We start from the raw sequence: 21,719 nt of genomic DNA, 5'->3' as shown, positions 1-21,719 counted from the left end.
TCCACCTAACTATAACATGTGTGAAACCTATGGTTTTTTAAGTGAATATATATATATATATACATTTATTTTTATTTTTATTTTATTTTTTTTCACTGAAAAAACCATAGGTTTTCAGGCATGTTATAGTTAGAAATTAGTATTTTAAAAACCATTGAAATTCACTGAAAAAAACATAGGTTTCAGGCACGTTATAGTTAGAAATTAGCATTTAAAAAACCTTAGAAATTCACTGAAAAAACATGGGTTTCAGGGACGTTATAGTTAGTTGGACATTTCACTCGTACAAAACCATAGAAATTCCCCCGTTATAGTTAGTTCAGCTAACTATAACTCGCGCCCCCGCAATGCACTGCTGATGACGTCACATATTACATCATTCATGACATGGTCAGTGACATCACTGATGACATCACTGATGACATCTCAAATGACATTACTGATGACACCACTGATGATATCATCCATCTGAAAATCTGAAGCACCTCCTCACACCCTAATATAACCTTTGATACACCGTCTCCAAAATACAGAATACTATTTTTGAAACCATAGACACACCAATACCACTTACTACATATCTACTCACTGGTTCTTAGGACTACACACACATCCACTCATTCACCCATACAATCACTCATACATGCAGTCACTCATCAATACAACACTATCATGTACACTCATACACCAGCACTCATCCAGAGTTACTCACACCTAGTCAGTCATGCAAAGAATCAATCACACTTCCATTTACTGACCTCCAGAGTTATACACACAACAGATCACTTATTCAAACTGAACCAAACACATAATTACTCTCTTATACAATCACTGATAAAAGTACACACTCCTCTATACAGCCACTCTCACATATAGTCAGTTATATACTCCAACTCTCACATACACTGCCTTTTACATTTGTAGTTACTTGGACATGTACCACTGAGACATCCATTCACTCAGTAACACACCCATACACACACTGACCCACCCATACAGCTGTTTCGACATGCACTATTAAACCGATACACACAGTGAATCAATCACTCAAACATGTATGCACAGAGTCACACACCTCCCACGCACCCACACACACACTCAGGCACCCATACAAATACTCTGGCAACCAATCAATAACCCATATAGACACTCATGTAGCTACTAACCAACCCATGGAGGAGCTTATACAACAGCAGACAGACTGATACAGACATTCACACAGTTTAGTCACTAACCCATGCATTCAATAAGACATATGTAATAACTTACTTAAACAGTCAATGACACACCAATAAATCCTCCATCCAGACACTTATATACCCACTCATTCTTCAATACACCTTGGCATATATATAATACATATTTAAACTTTATAGAATCACACATACACTGGATGATGTCATCAGTGATGTCATCAGTGATATCATTTGAGATGTCATCAGTGATGTCACTGACCATGTCATGAATGATGTAATATGTGACATCATCAGCAGTGCATTGCGGGGGCGCGAGTTATAGTTAGCTGAACTAACTATAACGGGGGAATTTCTATGGTTTTGTACAAGTGAAATATCCAACTAACTAGAACGTCCCTGAAACCTATGTTTTTTTCAGTGAATATATATATATATCCAAAACGAAACTCCCCAGTGCATAAGCAGGGACACGGACTCGATAAATAGCTGGTGCCAGATTTTTTATTTGCAGTGCATAAAAACGGTGCTGTCTCCGACGTGTTTCGGACAAAAGACGGTGTCCTTGATCACATATATATGTATATATCTCCAAGACGAGTTGTTCCTCCTGTCTCCACCCTCGCCGCAGGCAGACCGTTGTATGCCGGCAGAGTGCGCCGGCTTTCAGTTTTCTTCCAAGAGTATATAACAACGATCACAAAGAGGTTTTATGCACCACCAGTTGTTTATTTCAGTGTCAACTGAAAATTAATCAACTGATGGTGGATAAAACCTCTTTGTGATCGTTTTTATATACTCTCGGAAGAAAAGAGGAAAAAAAGTATATATATATATATATATAATTTGTTGGTGGGTACCCTCCCCTCATGCTTCACCTCCATAGTACCGTGGTTCCATGAAAGCTTCCTCAGTGAAGCTGCCATGGGGTTGAAGCTTGAGCAGCGGCTCCCACAGGAGCAGAGCAGTTTTTCACAGGAGGGCCATGCTGGGTCCCATGGGTGTACAATTGTACCCGGGACATGAACATTTCTTTTTAATTTCTCTTTTTTTATCGTTCTGATCTCTGTGGTAGGGGTGAACGGTAGGAATATACTCATACTGAAAGCAATGGATTTGCAAACCCCACATTTTTCACCTTTATACCGTGTAATTGGAGGGAGTGGCAGTTCAGACCAGGCTTTGAGCCCTGTTCTGTCACTAAAATATGGAATCCTTCTCTCTTGAAGAGCCAGGAGTGGCAGGATCATTTTAGAGACAGACACAGCTTTAATCAAGGCAGCTTTTAGAAAATATGTTCCCGGAGGTGAGCTAAAAGTTTGGTTAGCCCTGACTGGAGGTATGAGATTGGGCAACTAGTCTGTAGTGCCACCTGCAGCTTGTTGGTATTTGTGAAGGACCCTGGTGGTGGTTGCTCCTAATGTCCCCCCCCCCCCATTCTGTTGCAAGTCTCAGTTCTGTACCGTCATAAACAACAAGTGTGAGTTACTTGCTTGTTAGTAACAGTTTGTGCTCATCTAAGCAATCAGCATTCCAGTTCACTTTGAGCAGGTGATTAGATGATAAGGAAAAAATAATTGTTACTCATGTTTTTTTTACTTTGTTCCTTTTTCCCTCACACTAGGCGTATATGCAGCCGCACTTGCTCGGAAACGAGTTCACACACTTAGAGTTTCCAAGGAGGGTGCAGCGCAAAGAACTTGGAAAGATGATGCTGTTCAGGGACTTCAACATGACTGGCTGGTAAGAGCATGCCTTGTATCAGACATGAGAGCTCATGGTTGGCCACAAAACTGATGGGGTTTGTGCTGGGCCGGCCTTTAGCATGGGCGAGCTGAGCCCAGGCCGCCAATATTCTGAGGGACGCGCAGCTGTGTGCATTAAGGTTATAGCTGTGTCCTTCTCATCTTGCTCCAGCCTTGTCCCTGTCAGTTCTTTTCTGTCTGATTTGCCAGTTTAAAGTGGTTTTAGTACTTCATTCTTATATGGTGGGCGATGGTCTTGACACCCTTTAACCATTTTCCTTGCTCTGACCCCTGCTGCCACACATGAACAAAACCATCATCTGTGTGAGGCAGCTATGCTATTGTGATGAGGTGAGCTGAGAGAGGTCTGGAGATGTTTGAGTTCAGGGCCCATTCCCTTCTCATCCAGGTGCTGACCAGTGAACACAAAAGGGAGCCCCGCTGCCACATTTGATTAACTACTACCTGCAAAGGCGCCAAATTTCTCTCTGCCCACGCCAGGGCGCTATCTTAGCAAAGGCCGGCACTGGGCTAGTGGCACCTGCGGGACGCCTTTTGGGGCGAAGACAACACAGACTTGATTCCTTTTTAGGTCTCGCCTGAGCCAGCGCTTTAGCGCTGCTCTGACGAGAGCTATAGAAAGCGGGATTTGGAAGTGCAAACTAGTGCTTTTCAGGCCGCCAACTACAGTGCATGTGCGCCGGGCGCGCGCACCATTTGTCAGCCTGCTGATCACTTTCGCGGCCGTTTTGATGTTCTCAGTGAGCCGCGCGGCCACTGAGAACATCAAAGCGGCTGCGAAAGTGCTCACCATATGCCAGCCTTCCCTGTGTTGCTTCCCCCCCTTCCATGTTACCCGTGTGGCTCACTTTCTCTTTCATGGCCGCGCAGCGTTAATTTCACGGCCGCGCGGCCACTGCTTGTTAAATACATTGGATGTAAATGATACTCATGTCGATATCCTGACAATGTGGCATGGATCGGCCTCTCATTCGAAAAGCCTGCATTGAATATCACTCCCAAGCTACCAATCACGAAGTGCTGCAGGTATCGTTCAAATACGCTACGTTTTGCCCAACCCATCCCGCCCACAGATCTATGAAGGACATCTCCCCCGCCCAACTACCACTCCTTTTCTCTTTTCCCAGTCAACGACGAAATCTGCAAACAATCTGCTTCCATAAAAGTATTTCTTGCATTGCACACCTGCTGTCCCATCACCAGCCCAACAGCCAAAAGCACCACTGGGCAGCTGCTTGGGGAGGGAAGCGCACCAAAAAAAAGAGGCAGCAGAACAAGCCTACTGCAATGGGCACAACTTCAGATTTTATGCTGCAAGGCTACCGATGAGTAGGAGCGGAGCGGGACTTAATACTATGCAAAGGCGTACAAGCATTCCTATCCAACCTGCACCTCTATTTTTCTGCCTTACAAATAGGCGGTCTTAAAAATTGAACTACTAAAATATAATTGGATAAAAAATCGTTGCAGTAGAAACAGGCAAGAGAGGACTGGGGACATCTTGAAAGACGATAGAAAACTTTGTGAATATTTGCTCCAGCAAGTATGTTAAGCAAAGGAAGAGCAATGAAACAAAGCGAATAGAAGATGAAAGCTTTCCTGAATATCTGACACTGCGAGGTAACTGATGACAAGGGTTTTAGATAAACTGATGAAACAAATATGCTAGTCACAGAAAAAGAAACCCAATAAGACTTGGTTCTCACCCTCCAGGATCCTTCATATGAAAGGCAAAAACTGCGGTGTAAGGGAAAAATACTATGCATTATATAGTCTTTGGAAAACCAGATAATGCATATGTAATGCAGAAACATCACAGAACTACCCGAGATCACACAAGAAATCTATGATGCAAGCCTCTTGCGTCTAATTTCGGATAATGGTGATAATATGAGGTTTTGTTTTAACATAGTTCCTAATATAACACTGCTACTGGGTAAAAGCACTGTAAACATAGGTGTTATTGTTATCCGATTTAACAGCATTTAATATATTGGACTCCGAGAGCAGCACGGCGGAATGAGCATTCGGGTCCATAAACTGCAGATCGCTGCCTACTTCATCAGCGACCGTCAAACTCACTGAGCAACCTTGTAGGCTTTTTACTATGTTTACACCAAATACTGAGAAGCTCATGATCTACCTGTTTCAGCGTGCTTGCGTGCAGCCTTGGAATAGCTCCTTTTTTAATGAACGGTCAGAATTGCACACAAACAAGCATAATGATGCGCTAATAATAAGCCCACCCATTATCCATGTGTAAACCGTGGCCAAACTGGATGGGCTAGATATCCAGCTCGAAACCATGGAACACAAACATGTATTTTCAAAAGAAGAATACAAAATTTTAGGTCCATAAAAAAAGATTTAACTTCTCTCATGCACCCACACTTTGCAGGACCACTGGCGTATGGTTTCAAAAACAGAAAGTCAAGGCAGAATACATGATTGTGTGACTTCACCAAGAGATATTGTTTCACACAACAGACTTGTATACAAGTTGCAAGGTTAAGAGATAGGAAGGAGGCTGGTAAAGGGAGTTGCAAACAAGCCAAGTGACAGGTTAAGACTTTGTGTACTGGTCCGTGGTTTGGCAAGATGCACTTCCCCACACTTTTAGGTCTGGTGTTAACCAAACCTGTTTGATTATACTAAAATTATATAAATAAAATACTTATAGCGGCTTTCTGTTTGCCATCTTCATCGACTATGTGTTATTATGCAATTCACATTTTTTCTTACATCCATTACAGCATAGGCCAAAGGGTAACCCAGCTAGGCCATTGACTAACCTCCCAGTCACACACAATCCCAGGCAATCTTAACTGCCAGGCACTGCCACGATGTGCACTTTTAGAAATCAAAAATATATTTGAGCTTTAAGCCAATGTTTTAACTTGATGAGGGCCTGACAGCTTCCCCAACAATATGGTTTTCCAAAAAATAAGGCAAAACAAAACAAGCATTGACAAACTCAAAAGGCAGGTAGCTAACACCAGACCGATTGAGTTGCTAATGCTGGTTTTCTAATGATAAACCAGTGACTTTTATTGGCATACTTAAGTGAAGGGTTGCCAAGATCTTGCAGAGCTGAAAAAGTACTGCAAGTGAAATAGAAAGTTCGCAGGAGTCACAGCTGCCAAGAGATTGACAGTTTTAATGAATACAAAGCAAAAGGGATTTTAGGGTGTTCATATTGGTGTATTTTACAATGACCTGATGTGGCACTGCCATAGGCAAAAAAAGAAGTCAGTGTGAATATGAATGGAAATTTTGGAGGACTTCAGTATTTGTTTGTTCTTCATACAAAAATATCCGCCTCCTTCTAGTGGGTTTTCTACTGTAGAAGACATTCAAGGCAAGCAAACGCGCTGTAGCACCTTCTCCTCAAATGTAAAGGCATGTTAAAATTATTCCTTACATTTTTTATTTTAAAAACTTCTTTTGAGAAAGTTCACAATCTTTTGTATAGAGAGTGAAGGCCCTGAAGAGCAAACATATAACATCAACACCAAAACAACAACAAACACAAAGAAATGAGCATTGGCAAACAAATCCAATAGACTGCGCCTTTTGATCTACTGGCTTCAGCATAATTACAGAATCAGCACAAAAACAAATTAAAAGAAGGCATGATACATATCATGATGGCCCAGCATACATGACAACATAATCTACCAACATTTGTTTTTTAAATCATCATTCCCAAAGATGGAACCTACCACTTACAGCAGTCAGTTTTAAACAAGCATTGGCATAGCCAATAGGTCTCGCCTTTGGGACCTTATAAGTGTTTAGCCATGCAACAGTTGCATAACTAAACACTTATAAGGTCCCAAAAGCGAGACCTATTGGCTATGCCAATGCTTGTTTAGGGAAGAGCTTGGAGAGCTCGTCCTCGGATATTTAACTACATACACACATTAGGTGGCAGCAGAGCACAAGGATGGCACCAATGGCATTAGAGCTCTTTCAAAGATAATTAACATGTCTGCTTGCGTGCACCTCATGTACGTTCCTAAACTTAAATCCCTTATTTTATTTAACATCATATTCATTTTTGAATGTATGCAACTGTCTTTCGTGTTCTTAAGTTATAGATTCCTTTCTCTAAGGTAAACTCTCCTTCACAAAGTCTCTCAATATCTGTAGTAAACAGTTCAAAGTTCTATTGCAGTGAAAACGTGAATCTTAATTTTAACTCGATTACTATGGCTCCTTCTGTGGACCAGTGGGTTGATTTCAACAGATCTTCCAAACATAATAAATACATTAAATGCAGTGCACAGTCTGCTTATACAGTCACATATTTGTCCCAACAATCCTTAGCTCATGAACCCGATGCATAGATAAATATTTGTAACACAATGAGGAGTAAGAATTCAAACACTCAACTTCAGTTCTCAAAGGAAATTAAATGAGATTAATAATATATTTCACCCACAGGGGTACAGAGAAAGCCTTTGTGTTAATCACATCACTGTACATTAGTTTAAGATTAGTTCATTTGAATTGCTGAGAAATGCGACTAATTAGTGTGGCTTTCTAGTGCAGTTAATGCAGCACAGGGATGCTAACAATCAACAATGCCACATACCAGGAGGTCACCATGACTTGAAAAAATCACAGACCCATGACTACAAGTTGTAAATAAGCACTGATCTCACGTAGGTGGCTAGGCGCGCTGACAGGATGGTTGCGAGAGAGTGAAGCTCCAGCCGATCGGTGCCGTTATCCTGGCACTTTCTCCTGGCTGGGCTCCTTTCGGGCTCTGGATGCTGGCGGGGGTGAAGTCTGGGACCCCCCCGACGTGGCGGTACAAGGACTGACGGGCGCAGCTGCTGGGAGCTCTGGCGCCGCTGCATGACACTCGCGGACGCAGTGAGGTGGGAGTGTGCGGCGGCCGGCCGCGCCAGTAAATTTAGCCCGCGGCTCGCCACGAGGGCCCCAGGCTGCAGTGACTGCAACGCCGGGGGCAGAGGAGGCGGGGTGCCGCTGGCGCACCTATGTGCGGTGCCCCCTGGATCGGGGACAGCAGCGGCAGTGAGGCTGGACATGGGATGTGCGACCAGGACTGCCCAGACGTCGTGAGTTACCCAAAGAACGGCCCGACTTACGGTGGAGCAGCGGAATTGGCTGTGAACTGTTGGTGGCGCTGCGGGGCGGACGGCCTCGTGGGGTGGACTCTCCTGCAGACTCGTGAGGCGTTGTTGAGACCCGACCCAGGCACCAGGAGTGTCCCGGTAAGTGACCGGGCAGAGCGCCGAGCGGCGAATCCCTGTGGGGGGCCCAGCGGAGCAGTAGGAGGCGGTGAGACAGCCCTAGAGCTCATGTGGGGATCCCCCCATGTGCAGTTGCGGAGTGGGAGACCTGGCGCTGGAGACGGGGATGGTTCCCGCCGGAGCGGACTGCGCAGCAACATGCTGTACTGATGCCGGGGCGTGGGGCCCTGAGAATTGAGGGGTGATTGGCGACTACGTTGGCGCTGGACCGGGCAAGGAGCAGTGGCGAAGGTGGGGGTGTCCGGCTGACACTGGCAAGGGGGAGCGTCTGGACCCCGAGTGCACAAGACTGATACTGGAACGTGGCGGCAACGTCACGGCCCCCGCACACAGTGAGGCGCACAGGGATTAGGAGACCGCGGCCATCTCGCGTGAGGACCTGACACAGTTGGCACCGGGAAGCCGTTTGGGGTGTGTCGGCGCCAAAGCTGCGACGGCGGCGCCGTGGCGGTGTCCAGAAGCGGGCGAGAGTTCAGGTGCAGCCGCTGAGGAGTGCGGCGCAGGTACAAACCAGCTCTAATTGCCAGGAGGCGCCAGTGCTTGAACAGAGGAGGGGAGGCCGAAGAGAGATCCGGACATAGTGGGGGAGTGGCGAGTAACAGCTGCTGTGGCCCCGTGGCGCCGGCGAGTAGCAGGGAGCTGGCGTCTCTTGGTATGTGACGGCGACCATCCCGGAGAGGACTTTGGCTTTCCCTCTTGGTTCCCCCTTCCCACAGTGGTGCAGGAAGCCTACAGCGTGGTAGTGAGCCGCGGCTTTTGGGCCTGGACCGGCCGGCTGACAACATGGCCCCCAGCAGATGCCTACAGCTCAGCAGCTGGTCATGGGCTGGCTACGGAACACGACACGGGAAGGCCAGACGCTGGCTGCAAACTCGGGCCATGTGGCGGAAACCAGTGGGGGGGTGCCGAGCCTCAGACAGAGGTGCTGGCGGCAAAGTTGGACACGGTGCTCGCCGCGGTGGAGCGGATCGGCTCCACGCTGGAACAGACGAAAGCCTCCCTAGTGTCCCGCATCAACAAGGACACAGTGGACTTCACCCTCCTTCATGCGGACCACCGCAAGTTGGTGGATGCGGTGGCTCAACAGCGACAGACCCTTCTAGAAGTCCAGTCAGTAGTGAACACCCACACTGCCACCTTACAAGACTTAATAGATCACGTCCACATTCTGGAGGATCGGGTCGAGGATGCCGAAGGGCGCTCCCGACGCAGTAATATCAGGGTGGTGGGTCTGCCGGAGGGCGAAGAGGGACGACAGCCGGAGCAATATGTCGAGGGTTGGCTGCGAGATTTACTCGGTCCGAGGGTGCTTTCTCCGCAGTTTGTGGTGGAACGAGCCCACAGGGTCCCAACACAGCGGCCCAGGCCGGGAGCCCGGCCCGTCCCTTCTTGTTTAAACTTCTCAACTACCGGGACAGGGATGTGGTGCTCCGCGAAACCAGGAAGATGGGCGCAATCAAAGTTGGAAGTGGACAGGTGCTGTTCTTCCCGGACTACACGGCAGTGGTACAAAAACTCCGGAGCAACTACCTGGCGGTGAAGCGCCGTCTGCGCGACCTAGAGATCTCATACTCACTGCTGTTTCCATCACGCCTCTGAGTGGTCACAAAGGAGGGGACCCGCTTCTTCGATGCCCCGTCGGAGGTCTGGGATTGGCTGGAGGTGACTGGGCGAAGTGGTGGGCAGAGACCACCGGATTCGGAGTCTGAGACTCATCGAGGGAGAAGTCCTCGGCGAAGGAGGGGGAGAGGGCCCCGTAGAGAGGGGGGAATGGGTCTGGGGGTGGCTCCCAGCCCAGAGCGGATGCGCCCGGAACGTCAGGGAGCACTGGCAGCGGTGGCAACACTTAGATCTCCTGATGGCCGAGGAGAAGCGGTCGCTCGCAGACATAGCGATCCTGAGACCAGCGGCTCGTCCTCCCCGTCCACCACGCTCTCTGAAGACCAGTTGATGCCGCTGGTGACCCCCCAGACTTCGGAGCAGATCGTGTGAACTGGAAGTGAGGTAGAGATAGTATCCGCTGCTGTGCATGTCTTCCAGAGACAGTTGATGAGATCTGGCGATTGCCACTTAAGACCCTAAAGTATAGAGTGAGCAATGCGATGTGATGGTGGGGAGGTGTCTGACTGGCAGATGCATAAGGGACAGGGGATGGGAAGGTCCGGGGGCAGCTCCCCAAGAAGGGAGGGACGGTATATCAAGCGAAATCTGCGCCTGGAGGTACAGGCAGTGAAGGTTAAGTCCCCCACCTACGCTGACCCGATCCCATGCCATGGGGGACACCTACACCGCGCACGCGAAGGACCACGGTAACGGAGCAGTTTACGGCAGCCAACGCCACATAATAACCCCCGCTAGCCATTATTAGGCATAGTTATACTTCATAAGCGTTAGCTTATAGTTTGGACGAATGCCCGCAAGGGGGTTTGCCCTGACAGTTATATTGGCCTTGTTATTCAGTTCACGTGCATGGCCTCACGTGAGTGTTTCTTTGTTTTGTTGTTCTTTAATGCAGCGCTTCGGATTGACTTATAGGGATCCTGTGCCCCATGTAGGTTGGGTGTACCCCAGCCCCGCCGCATGCACAGAATACGATCGTTCCAAATGTCCTCCACAAATATAATCACATGGAATGTCCGGGGAATGCACACGCCAGCGCGTAGATATTCCATATTCGCTTACCTGCAGAGACACAAGGCGGCCATAGCCCTCCTTCAGGAGACACACATGACACAGGTAGAAATAGACCGACTGCGCTCTCGCTGGAGGGGACAGGTATTCGGCACCACTTATTCAGCGCGCGCCAGGGGTACATTTGTCTGGGTACGGGCGGGCACCCCGTTCACATGTCTGGAGGTATTGGTTGACCCGGCTGGGAGATACACCTTTGTACACGGGCGTCTTAATGGGCAGCGTGTGTTGCTAGGCTCACTGTACGCCCCGAATGTTGAGCAGCCTTCATTCCTTGCTAGCTTGTCCACAGTGTTTGCGCCGTATGCGGGTCTCCCTTGGCTACTGGGCGGGGACTTCAACTCGGTCCTCGACGTGCGGCTGGACCGGTCCTTCCCGCTCCTTAGTGGTACACAGGTAGGCTTGAACGCGCAGGCTTTGACCAACTGGATGTCGCACTGGGCTTTGCTCGATGTGTGGCGCAATCTACACCCCGACGACCGTGTTTATTCATATTATTCGGCAATGCACGACCTCCATGTCCGTCTTGACAGGGTGGTGAGCTCCTACTCAATGCTCCCCCTGTTGGATCAGGCTGAATATCTAGGTCGGACGCACTCTGACCACAACCCCCTCAGGGTGTGTCTTCGGTGGAGGCCTGACCGCCCCCCGGTTCCTACGTGGCGCCTCCAGTCAGCGGCCCTGGAGGACATGGAATTTCGTGCCTCTTTAGGCACTGCGATAGAACAGTTTTTTTACCTCAACGAGGGCACCACAAGCATTGAATTGCTGGAGTGGGATGCCCACAAGGCCTGCATTAGGGGGCATTGTTTGGGCGCGACATGGAACATCCGCAAGCAACTTGCGATGTCCCTTGATGCTTTGGAGTCTCTCATGCGAACTGCACGGGGAGGGCGGCGGTCGAGATTCAGACCAACTGCAGGGACTTCGGGCGCGCCATGCTGAACTGCTGGAACGCCTGCGTTGCCACAACTATGCGGCCCATTCGGCTCGAGTTCATGCTACATCAGATAGGGCGGGGAGGCTACTGGCCTGGCTGCTTCGGCAGGAGACTGCTCATACCCCGATCGGCGCGATACGCGGACCTGATGGGTCGTTGATGTACACGCAGTGGGAGATTCACCAGGCGTTGACGGCGCATTACACATCCTTGTATCAGTCGACGGGAGGTCGGCAGGCGCATGACCTAGACCAGTTTTTGGAGGCTGCTGGCCTGCCCACGGTTCCGGATAAGCACCAGGGGTCACTTGAGAACGGGGCGCTTGGCGCCGGTGGTACCGGCGCTGGTGCATGTAGACCAAAATGGTTTTGTGCCTAAGCGCAGAACCTCTCTTAACCTGCGGCGGTTTTTTTGTGTGGCAACGGACAGTGTCCAGCAATGGCCCAGGGCGGGCTGCCTGGTCTTAGACCTTGAAAAGGCATTTGATTGTCTGGAGTGGGGATATCTGGTGGCAACATTGTCGCGCTTCGGGTTGGGCCTCGGCTTTCTTAAGCTCGCAGCCCTTCTATACAAGGGCCCCACAGTGAGAGTAAGAACTGGACCGTACGTATCTGACGCCATCCCTGTTGGCCGCGGCACCAGGCAGGGGTGTCCACTGTCACCCCTCCTGTTCGCACTCGCGATGGAGCCGCTGGCGGCTACATTTCGCAGGGAGCTGGCTGACGGCATACCGCTAGGCGATGCAACACACCAGGTGTCCCTCTACGCGGACGACCTGTTGGTCTTTGTCAGGGACGTGTCTCGCATTCCTGTTGATCTGGAGCGCATCCTGGGTGAGTTCGAGGTACTCTCGGGGCTCCGGGTGAATGTCGCCAAGTCCTGTCTTTATGCGTTCGGGGCTGACACCCGGGATCCTAGCTATCGCCTTGGGGGAGTACAGGTGCAGTGGCGACCGGACACCTTTCGCTATCTGGGTATCCAGATATACCGCCAACCGGCGGATCTTCTGGAGGGCAACCTGGGAAGAGCTGTATCTGCAGTCAGGACTCAGATGAAGTTCTGGAGTACGCACCCTCTCTCGGTCACTGGCCGAATAGCATTGGTTAAGATGGTGATCTTGCCCCGTCTACTGTATTATTTCGCCAACCTGCCCATTTATGTCCCGGCATCTTTCATCACAGGTTTGGCGCGATCCCTTCGGGACTTCTTATGGGGTGCCGCGCGACACAGGGTCGTGTTGCCCAAATTATATCTCCCCATTGGCCAGGGGGGACTTGCAATGCCATGTTTCGAACACTACTACCTGGCAGCGCAGCTTTAGTGGATAGCTCGCTGGCAGGCAGACAGAGGCCGCGAAGACACTGCGACTGCGGTGACCCCCCCTCTTTCACTGGCTGACCTCCTTGGGCTCTTTCATCCGGCTGCGGGGATGGCGAGGTCTGCGCCGCTGCTGCTAGCGGTGGCCTACAAATGTTATCGTCTGTGTCTCCGTCTCACCCGATCTAGGATCCCTTATGCCCCGGCTATACCGCTAGAGGGCTCCCCTGGTGGGCAGGGGGTGCTTGGGGCTTCGGAACAGTCTGTAGCGCAGCTGACGTCCACACCTTAGGGGACCTCTACCGAGATGGGACTCTTCTTTCATTTACCACCCTAGCGGAGGAGACGGGACTAGCCCCGGGCCAGTTTCTTCGCCACCGGGCTCTGGTGGAGACGCTAGCGGATTGCTGGGGAGACCTAAGGGAGGAGCCAGAGCAACATTTAATGGTACAATACCTTCATGTTATGGGGCGGGGGAGGCACCTGGTTAAATGGTTTGCGGCGGCTCTGCGAACACATGCGGCGATGAGTTTGGCGTCGTTACGTGGAAAGTGTGAGGCGGATTTGGGTCATTCCATGACTGACAAAGAGTGGGACGGGGTACTACAGGGCCCGAAGAGAGTTCCTAGGAACATGCGCTTCCGCCAAATACAGTTCTTCATCTTACACAGGGCATATCTCATGCCCGCGTCTATTAACAGATACTTCCACCGTACGGATGCATGTTGCCCCAGCTGTGCGGAGCCGGATGCTGGCCTGATCCATATGCTGTGGAGCTGCCCCGTGTTGAGCGCCTACTGGCAGACAATACGGGAGGCGCTCTGCGAGTGCACATGGCGCAATATCCCCTTCGAGTGGTCAACCTACTTGCTGCACCTTTTCCGCAGAACACCCTCCACAAAAGTCACCTCTAGATTCATAGACCTGGGGATTGCGGTGGCGAAGCGGCTGCTTACCAAGCGCTGGAAGGCGGACGCCCCCCCACACATAAAGGCATGGCGCAGTTCCTTCCTGATCTGGGCAAAAGCGGAGGGCGTGGCCCTCCGGAGGGAGGAAACATTGGGGCTTAGGATGACACCCATAGCGACCCAGTGGGAGGCGTTGTTGCAATCCAAGGGGTGATGGGAAGAGGATACTTGCACAAGCACCGGGCGCTGCTGCTGTTCTTATGGTGGTTGTTCTGCAGGGGTGATAGTTTCCCAACTGCGTAGTCTTGTTACTGATAAAGGAATTGGTTATCTGTTTATGGAGAAGTACCAGAGGAAAGTGGGCGCAGCAGTAATGCTTTTACCTTATAGTTCCCCTCATAGGGTAAGACTTCAGGATATATAGCGGTTCAGCAGTTGGAGTCACTGCCACAGGGGCCTTTAATGTGGAAGGGAACTGAGAGATGCACCCATTCTTGCGTTAATTGTACGCTAATATGAATGTTTCATTATACGTTAACTGTAGCTGTGCATTATTCTGCTTCATGATGTGATGTATACCATCTAAAACTCAATAAACAGATTTCTAAATAAAAAATAAGCACTGATCTCACTTTGGGACCTATTAACTTTGCCAAAACCTTCTGGCGATGTTGTGCAGTATCAACAAGATCCTGTGTGGCATGACCAAAAGGGAAAAAAACAACATTCGCATGCATGATGAAATCATTATACACATGCACCTACAAAATGACGTGGGTGCTATTTTCTTAATTTAATGAACCAAGATGGATTAGTAAATGAAATTAAAAAGTAGCGTGAAAGCACTTTTTTGAAAGTGGAAGTGTCTGCAGCAATTTGAAGCCTAGTCACTCCCCCCACCAACAAAATAAATGTTAAAAAAGAAAAAAGATAAGAGGAGGGGTTGGGGTGAAAGCAACAGGGAGTGGGTGAGGAGGGTGAAAGCAACACATGGAGTAGAGCAACGTGGGGGAGAAGCACACAACCAAAAAATGAGGCAGGGAGAGAAGCACACCAGAGGAAGATTACAACAAAAAGCATTGTTGGGGAGAAGCATACAAATAAGAGAGATGGAAAACACAGACACTCTCATGGAGTGCTTAAGCCAAAAGAAAAAGCAGTCCCCTAAAAGTGAGCAATGGGAGAGAAGAACCAGACAAGTAGAGAGACAATGCTCCAGGGGAGGAACAAACACAAGATGGACAAGCTGGGACAAGGAAAGTCACTGAATAAGAACCAAGCAAATGTGAATAACAATAAAGCCAACGATTGGTAGGCAATTGGTGGCCTGTGATCCCCTGAATGTTCTTGGTAAGCCAACAAAAGGTCTTTTGTGACCAGACAGCTTGTGCTCGACCTAAAATGTATTCATTTGTGTGTAAAAGAAATACATAAGAACCACTTTCATGGCTATTCAAACTGTTTTATCCATGACTGATTCAGTATCTCTGCCAAGAAGAGTCATTTGAACACGTAGCCCTTTAGTTATATTCCGCACAATGTAAAGGCACTCTGGAGCCTGTTTACAAGCTCCTTGCAGCACCAGTGCGTCAGGTTGCGTGTCGCACCAGCGGTGCAACCTGAAGCATGATATTTACAAGCACATGTACAGCCACCCTGCGTGGCTTTACATGTGCGTGTAAATATTGCCCCTTTTCACACAACACTTTGTGTGTTAGGGGCGTGACATGGGTGTTGCTGTGGGTGTTCCCACGCAACACCTATGTCCACTGATGCACTTCCATATTTACGAGCAATCGTAAGCCTGGAAATGCGTCGGAATGCCACGCCACCTCAGGTGGCGTAGCGAAGCACAACAAGGAGAAATGTTTTCATTTCTCCTTGTTTTTTTCATCTTTCAGTGCGTGCTGCATTCTACAGCACACATTGAAATCACCTCAATTGATTGTTTTTGTGCAGGAAGGTGCTCCTTCCTGCACAAAAAAGTCTCCCCACGTCGCAGGCATCCTTGCACCATGGTGCAAGGGTGCCTGTGCCGGCGCATGGCAGCAGTTTGTGTGCCAGCGGAGGGAAAAGCACAGAGATGCGACATTGTTGTAAATATGTTGCATCCCTGTGCTTTGAAACTAACGCAGCTCGGCACAGCAAAATGACTTGCGCACCGCACTGCGTTAGTTTCTCGTAACTAGGGCCCTCTAGACATTCAGTTGGGGACTCTCATTGGCGCTACATGCTGTTGTACTCCTTGTGTTCTGAGCACAAAATCAGTTAATAAAAACTCAATTGTGTTTTCCAAGCGCATAATCAAGTGAGTTTAATTCATTTTTATCTTACTATGGAATCTCTGGTCTCTCTTTTAGTTCTCACAGATGCAAGGTGGGAATATGGGGTCTCTGCCTGAAGCATCAGCTGCTTTCAGTCTTTCCTCTCTGAACAAGATTAGCAGAAATGCCCCCATGCATAGCACACTCACACAAAAGAAATTCCCACTTGTCAGATGCTTGAGGTTCCTATATGCAAAATTAGTGATATACACTGAGCTGAAGAAATCTGGAAGTTAACCCCATTGTCTCCCAAAGCGTAAAATTGGAGAATTTGAACATTAGGGGGGGGCGTCCTGAGCATGCTAAAATGAGGTGTGAGGCCAAAAGAAGATCTCAGGCTTCCAACGGGTCAGAAACCTGAACCTAACCCTCATCAACACAGGACCATCTATACTAATAGCCACACGATTTATAGTTGGAGGTTTTGGCAGTGCCTTGTACGGGGCACAATAGCAAAGGGTTGTAGATTGTAAGCAGCTGAAGACACAGCTATTTCATTTCTATTTTTGGGATACAAACCTTTATTGGTTTTAGTGTATTTAATTTTCATTTTTTCTGTTTTTCAGTGTAAATCTTTGCTATTTTTCCCATTTGAGGGATTTTACGTTCATAATAAAGCAATACCATACGTTACAACGTCAAGATCAGAAATACACATGACATCTTATTCTTCGGCAAATCCCTTTGACACTCAAGGTTGAAGCCTGTGTGTTAAATATGACAGTTTTAATACACAAACATGTTACATACATGGGTGAATTAGAATACTGATGCCACTGTGCTTCCCGTGTTAATACCTCTTTCCCCTTATTTACCTGGCAGCAATAGTGACAGCATTTTATTAGATCTATCCCGGCAGTGGAAGAGGTTCACATACATTGTTAGACATTAGCTGGAACGCCGCAGGGCTCTTACAAAAGGCCAGAGGATATTTGTCAGCCTACCTCTAGTTTCAGCATGAAATTCAGAAGCAGTACAGACCTCTGCCATATTTGCACAACTTGCCTTCGATAAAGGGCTTATAACATTAAGAGCTGTAATTCTGCCTTCATATGGATAGTGTCAGTTCCTGCAACATGTACACCCTGGCTATGCAAGTTAGGGAAAGTTGTACCTAAGGCAAATTAATTTTGATCTTTATTTCTGATCCTATCCTCAGTGGCATAGCCATTAATATGAGATACCAAAGCACAAGAGTGAAAGATACTGAATGTTTTTACAGATGTGCAGTTGTCAAACTGTCAAAAAGTACTCAGAGTGGGGAGGTGTGGCAAAGCTACCGACCAATATGGCGGCGTAATCTTGGAGCTCCGCCGAACTCCTCCCAACAATAAGCATGCATGGCAATTAATCGGCATTAAAAGTACAGCGGAAGCGCAGCAGGGGCCACGGCACCAGCAGAGATCGGGGATATTGTGAGACTGGTGTGGTACGACCCGCTGTTGCCAGAGTTTTGGATGGTGGCGGCGGCTTAGCGGCTGGGTACGCAGATACGCCTGGGGAAGATACCGCCCACCAAAGCGAGGAAACTCAGACGGACTACAAAGGTCTGCACCACCCCACAGTGGCCGCTTCGGGGACGATGAGTTGAAAGTGCCGGCGGTGTCATGCTGAGCCCCTCAGGGTGTGACCGGAGTCGGCCAGGGTGTGTGACCAGAGGGACGACCGCTGTGGAAAAAGGAATTGTGGCCCAACTGCCCTGCCGCCACCGGAGGCAGGCCCTTCTAGCCTCGGCCTCAGGGGTGAAAGCCGGTGCGAGTGTAGCCAGTTGCTGGGGTCATAAGGCTGGCAAAAGCTGGACGGAACCCCACTGGGAGCGGCCCTGGCGAAAGCAGGCTGATTAGAGGAGAAGGAGCCGGTCCATAATGCGGGGGCCCCAGTGTCACCCGCGGGGCAGGAGAAACTGTGCCCGGTCCTGTTGACTCTGCGCGAGGGCGTCCATCAGACAGAAAGCACTGTCGCCCTTCTGGATATATATGTACTGGGTGCACAAGACTAGAAACAGTGGTGGACGTAAGTGTAGCAGAGGATAGCCCACTGGCCAGATACTAAGAAGCTTGCACCACAAAGGTGTCAGTGCCTACAAAACGAAGCACTTCAGGGCCCAAGTCCACAGGTCATCAGCGACACAAGAACATGCGGATGGCCCGCAGTGGCTCCCCTTACCATTGGCGCATTTTACACTTGTACCCAGCCACACAGTGCGCTTATTTGGACGTGTGTGTCATGGTTCGTGGTGACCCAAAACAACGCAAATTAACCTTCAACAAATCCAAGCACACCGGAGAACCTACTGGGTCAGACATGGTGGAGGGAGGCGTAGCCCCGGACACAAAAACAGTGGTGCAGCCAAGACTGGAGGCTGTCATGGCAGGGCTCAGGGCGGGATTCAAAGCTCTCAACATCCGATTTGATGCTTTGGATAAACGGCTGGATGTAATGGGTCGGAGACTGGACCCCCATGAGGGGATCCTTGATACAGCAGAAGGCAGGATTTCCGATCTGGAAGACGGCGCGGCTCAATCAACCTTAAGACAGTGGCCATGAAGAACGAAGACCTAGAAGCCAAAAGTAGGCGCAACAACATTTGCATCCTTGGTATACCAGAGACTACCAACACAGGGCGCCTAGACAGGTTCATGGAACAACTACTCATTAGCCTGTTACGCCACAAATCCTTCTCTCATACATTTTTGGTGGAAAGCGCCCAACACACCCTGGGGCCCCACCCGAATCCGGGATGCCCACCTCACTAGATAATTGCCTGAATCCTTAACTTCCGGGACAGAGACATGGTCATGCGTTTGGCGAAAGAGAAGGGTCCTCTCAACTGGCAGGGCTCATTGGTTTCCCTTTATCCGGATTTCACCATTATGGTCCAGGACACCCATCTGATGTATACTGGAGTGAAAGCTACCTTCCGGAACCTGGGACTGAAATACGGGATGCTATACCCTACACGTATGCGAGTGGATGTAGATGGCAGGCCACACATTTTTTACACACCAACAGCGGTGCAAGAATTCTGCCAAACTCTAGCAAAGTCCAAAAATACCCACACCACAGACTCTCCTTTGGGATTACCTCCAGACTCCGACGCGGGGGCCAACTCAGACCTGTTCTCCTCCAGCTGAGCTCTATATAACAACCGTCACGACAGAGTGAGAAGATACTGGTAACTACGGAACATTGTCCCTTCAAACGCAACAAACCTTAAATCACATGCATGACAGATGATTAGATGGTAACACCTGATGCAGTAAAGGGGGGCTGGCGTGGCATCGCCATCTCCCAAGTGTATTTACACTACTTTCCCCGTAGGTTTGGATATGGGAATGGGAGCGGGTGGGGCTGGAAGGGAATGTTAAAAAAAAAAAAAGTACTCCGAGTTCACAAGTGTTTTTAAAGTGTCTGCATATTAAGTCCTTAGGGAATGTCCATGCTTTGGGCTTGGGTCTAGACTTACTTTTGGAGCAGCACTTCAGCAGACATTTACCTACCCCACACTGTGGGTGGGGTTCATGGCTCCTGACCAGCCAGTTCCCACTCCCCATAAACACAAAAATGACCATGATATATAACTCCAGGCCATGCATCCTTCGAAGGTCCTGTTACCCGGATGTAGTCATCCCCCTAGACCAAGACATATAGCTCCTACTGTGAAGTCATGATTTGACAGGCTGAGAGTATGGATGCAAAACAGCAGCTTAGAAAGCAGAATTACTGCATCATTACACTCATCCTTCTGCCCTGAACCTTCTGCCCCACCTCACACATCCTCTGACTCCCTTGCTATATAGTTCAACCTTTGGCCACCTCTGTCCGTGGGATGTCATTACTATTTAAACTATAGGTCCTCAGACATGGCAGCACAATATGGGCCTAATTGAGAGATGGGCACACCCAATGAACATCCCAGTCTTATTTTCTGTCTTTCCATGAGCCTTGGTTCCCTAGTTGAGGAGCGTGTCCTTGTAGCAAATTTCATTTCATGGTAAAAAGTGCCATCATTGAAACATGTTCAGTCTTAGCACAGTGCCAGGGGATGAAGCTGGACAGATTCCGAATGATTGTACTTTGCTCTGTAACACGAGGTGAAGGAGTGGCTGTTATTGTGGTTTGCGGATGAGACAAAGTTGGGGTACAGGGAGTCTCATTTTTAGCTGGTGGGGCAGACAACTTGGGATGCTATAGACAGGGAGTGTGGCCTTTCTATGTCGCACACATTTTTGGTTGTGGTACTTGAACAGAAACATTTCCTCCCAGAATGAGTGCTGTCAAAGACCAACATGAGATTATCTGAAAACAGTGAAAAAAAGGTTTTTTTCCTATATCCACCACCTCAGCGTAGTGAAGATGTCCACAAACAACCAGCGGATACAGGAAAGATGTAGGTTGGCCCCCTACCTTCACATCGCTATACTTTGTGTCCCCGGTCTTTTAAATATAATTTTCCTTCCAAAGATAAAATTGTGCAGGTAGCCGCGTCCGCCCATTCCACAGTCTAGAGTGCTGGGAGGGGGTACCAGCATGCCTGCAGTCACTGGCTGAGGTGTGCAGATGAAAGGGGTAGGTGTGTAGGGTTCCTACTTGGTGCGTGGTCAGGAGAGCCAGCGTTGTTGCTGATTAGGGAGGCCACCTTCAGTCGCTGGCCTCGCTCTCCGGGACATGGGGCTGTGTGATCTCACCTGGATGGAATTATTTCTGGATTTGAGACGACCACTGAAGACTTATGATGTTGGTTCTTGCTCGGACATATAATTATCATAAAAATAGTAAAGGTGAGACTGAGCTTTGGTAAAGCCGAAGAGTAAGCGGGGTCTCCAGGTTCTGAGATGAGAGAGGTTTGGGTAGACTCGGTGGTCCTGTGGTCTTGGTCAGCCCTCTCTTTGTACCAGAGGTTCCAGCTGGTTCATGCAGCCACAGCCTGAAAGCAGTCGGTGCGAAACTTGAAAGTGGTAGAGGTGAGACAGTGTGCAGCTGGAAAGACTTAGAAGGTAAATAAGTAAAATAAAGAAGATGGCAGCCTACTAAAGCTTTTCAGTCCAATATTATTTAAACAAGTACAATCCCGTTTTATAAGTCCAAGAATGCCCATGAGAAAACTCAAGTATCCGTTAAAACAGGTCTGTCACAAAATCATAAAATACGTCACAAAATCCAAACATGCTGTTGAATTTCTGGAACTATTTATCCGTTAACAAACATTACCAAAAATACAGCCAGAAGAGGTCCTTGGAAAGACACGTGTAGATGTGCAGTGTTGAAAAAAAAGCATTTCAGACCTGGAGTACCTCT

At 48.8% G+C, this 21,719-nt stretch overlaps 1 protein-coding gene across 2 annotated transcripts in view; it reads left to right on the top strand.

The window, feature by feature from the left end:
* PPM1H (protein phosphatase, Mg2+/Mn2+ dependent 1H) overlaps window positions 1–21,719 on the top strand; it is a 712,578-nt gene that overhangs the window by 492,947 nt on the left and 197,912 nt on the right. For both annotated transcript variants that reach the window (XM_085653356.1, XM_085653357.1), the window contains one exon: window positions 2,818–2,936. In XM_085653356.1, coding sequence (XP_085509482.1) covers window positions 2,818–2,936 — 119 coding nt within the window. The remainder of the gene's footprint in view (window positions 1–2,817; window positions 2,937–21,719) is intronic.

This window comes from Triturus cristatus, chromosome 4_1 (genome assembly GCF_964204655.1).
Source record: "Triturus cristatus chromosome 4_1, aTriCri1.1, whole genome shotgun sequence".
Classification (NCBI taxonomy): Eukaryota; Metazoa; Chordata; class Amphibia; order Caudata; family Salamandridae; genus Triturus; species Triturus cristatus.
Note: the sequence above shows the minus strand (reverse complement) of the source record. Positions and strands in the feature narration are given on the sequence as shown.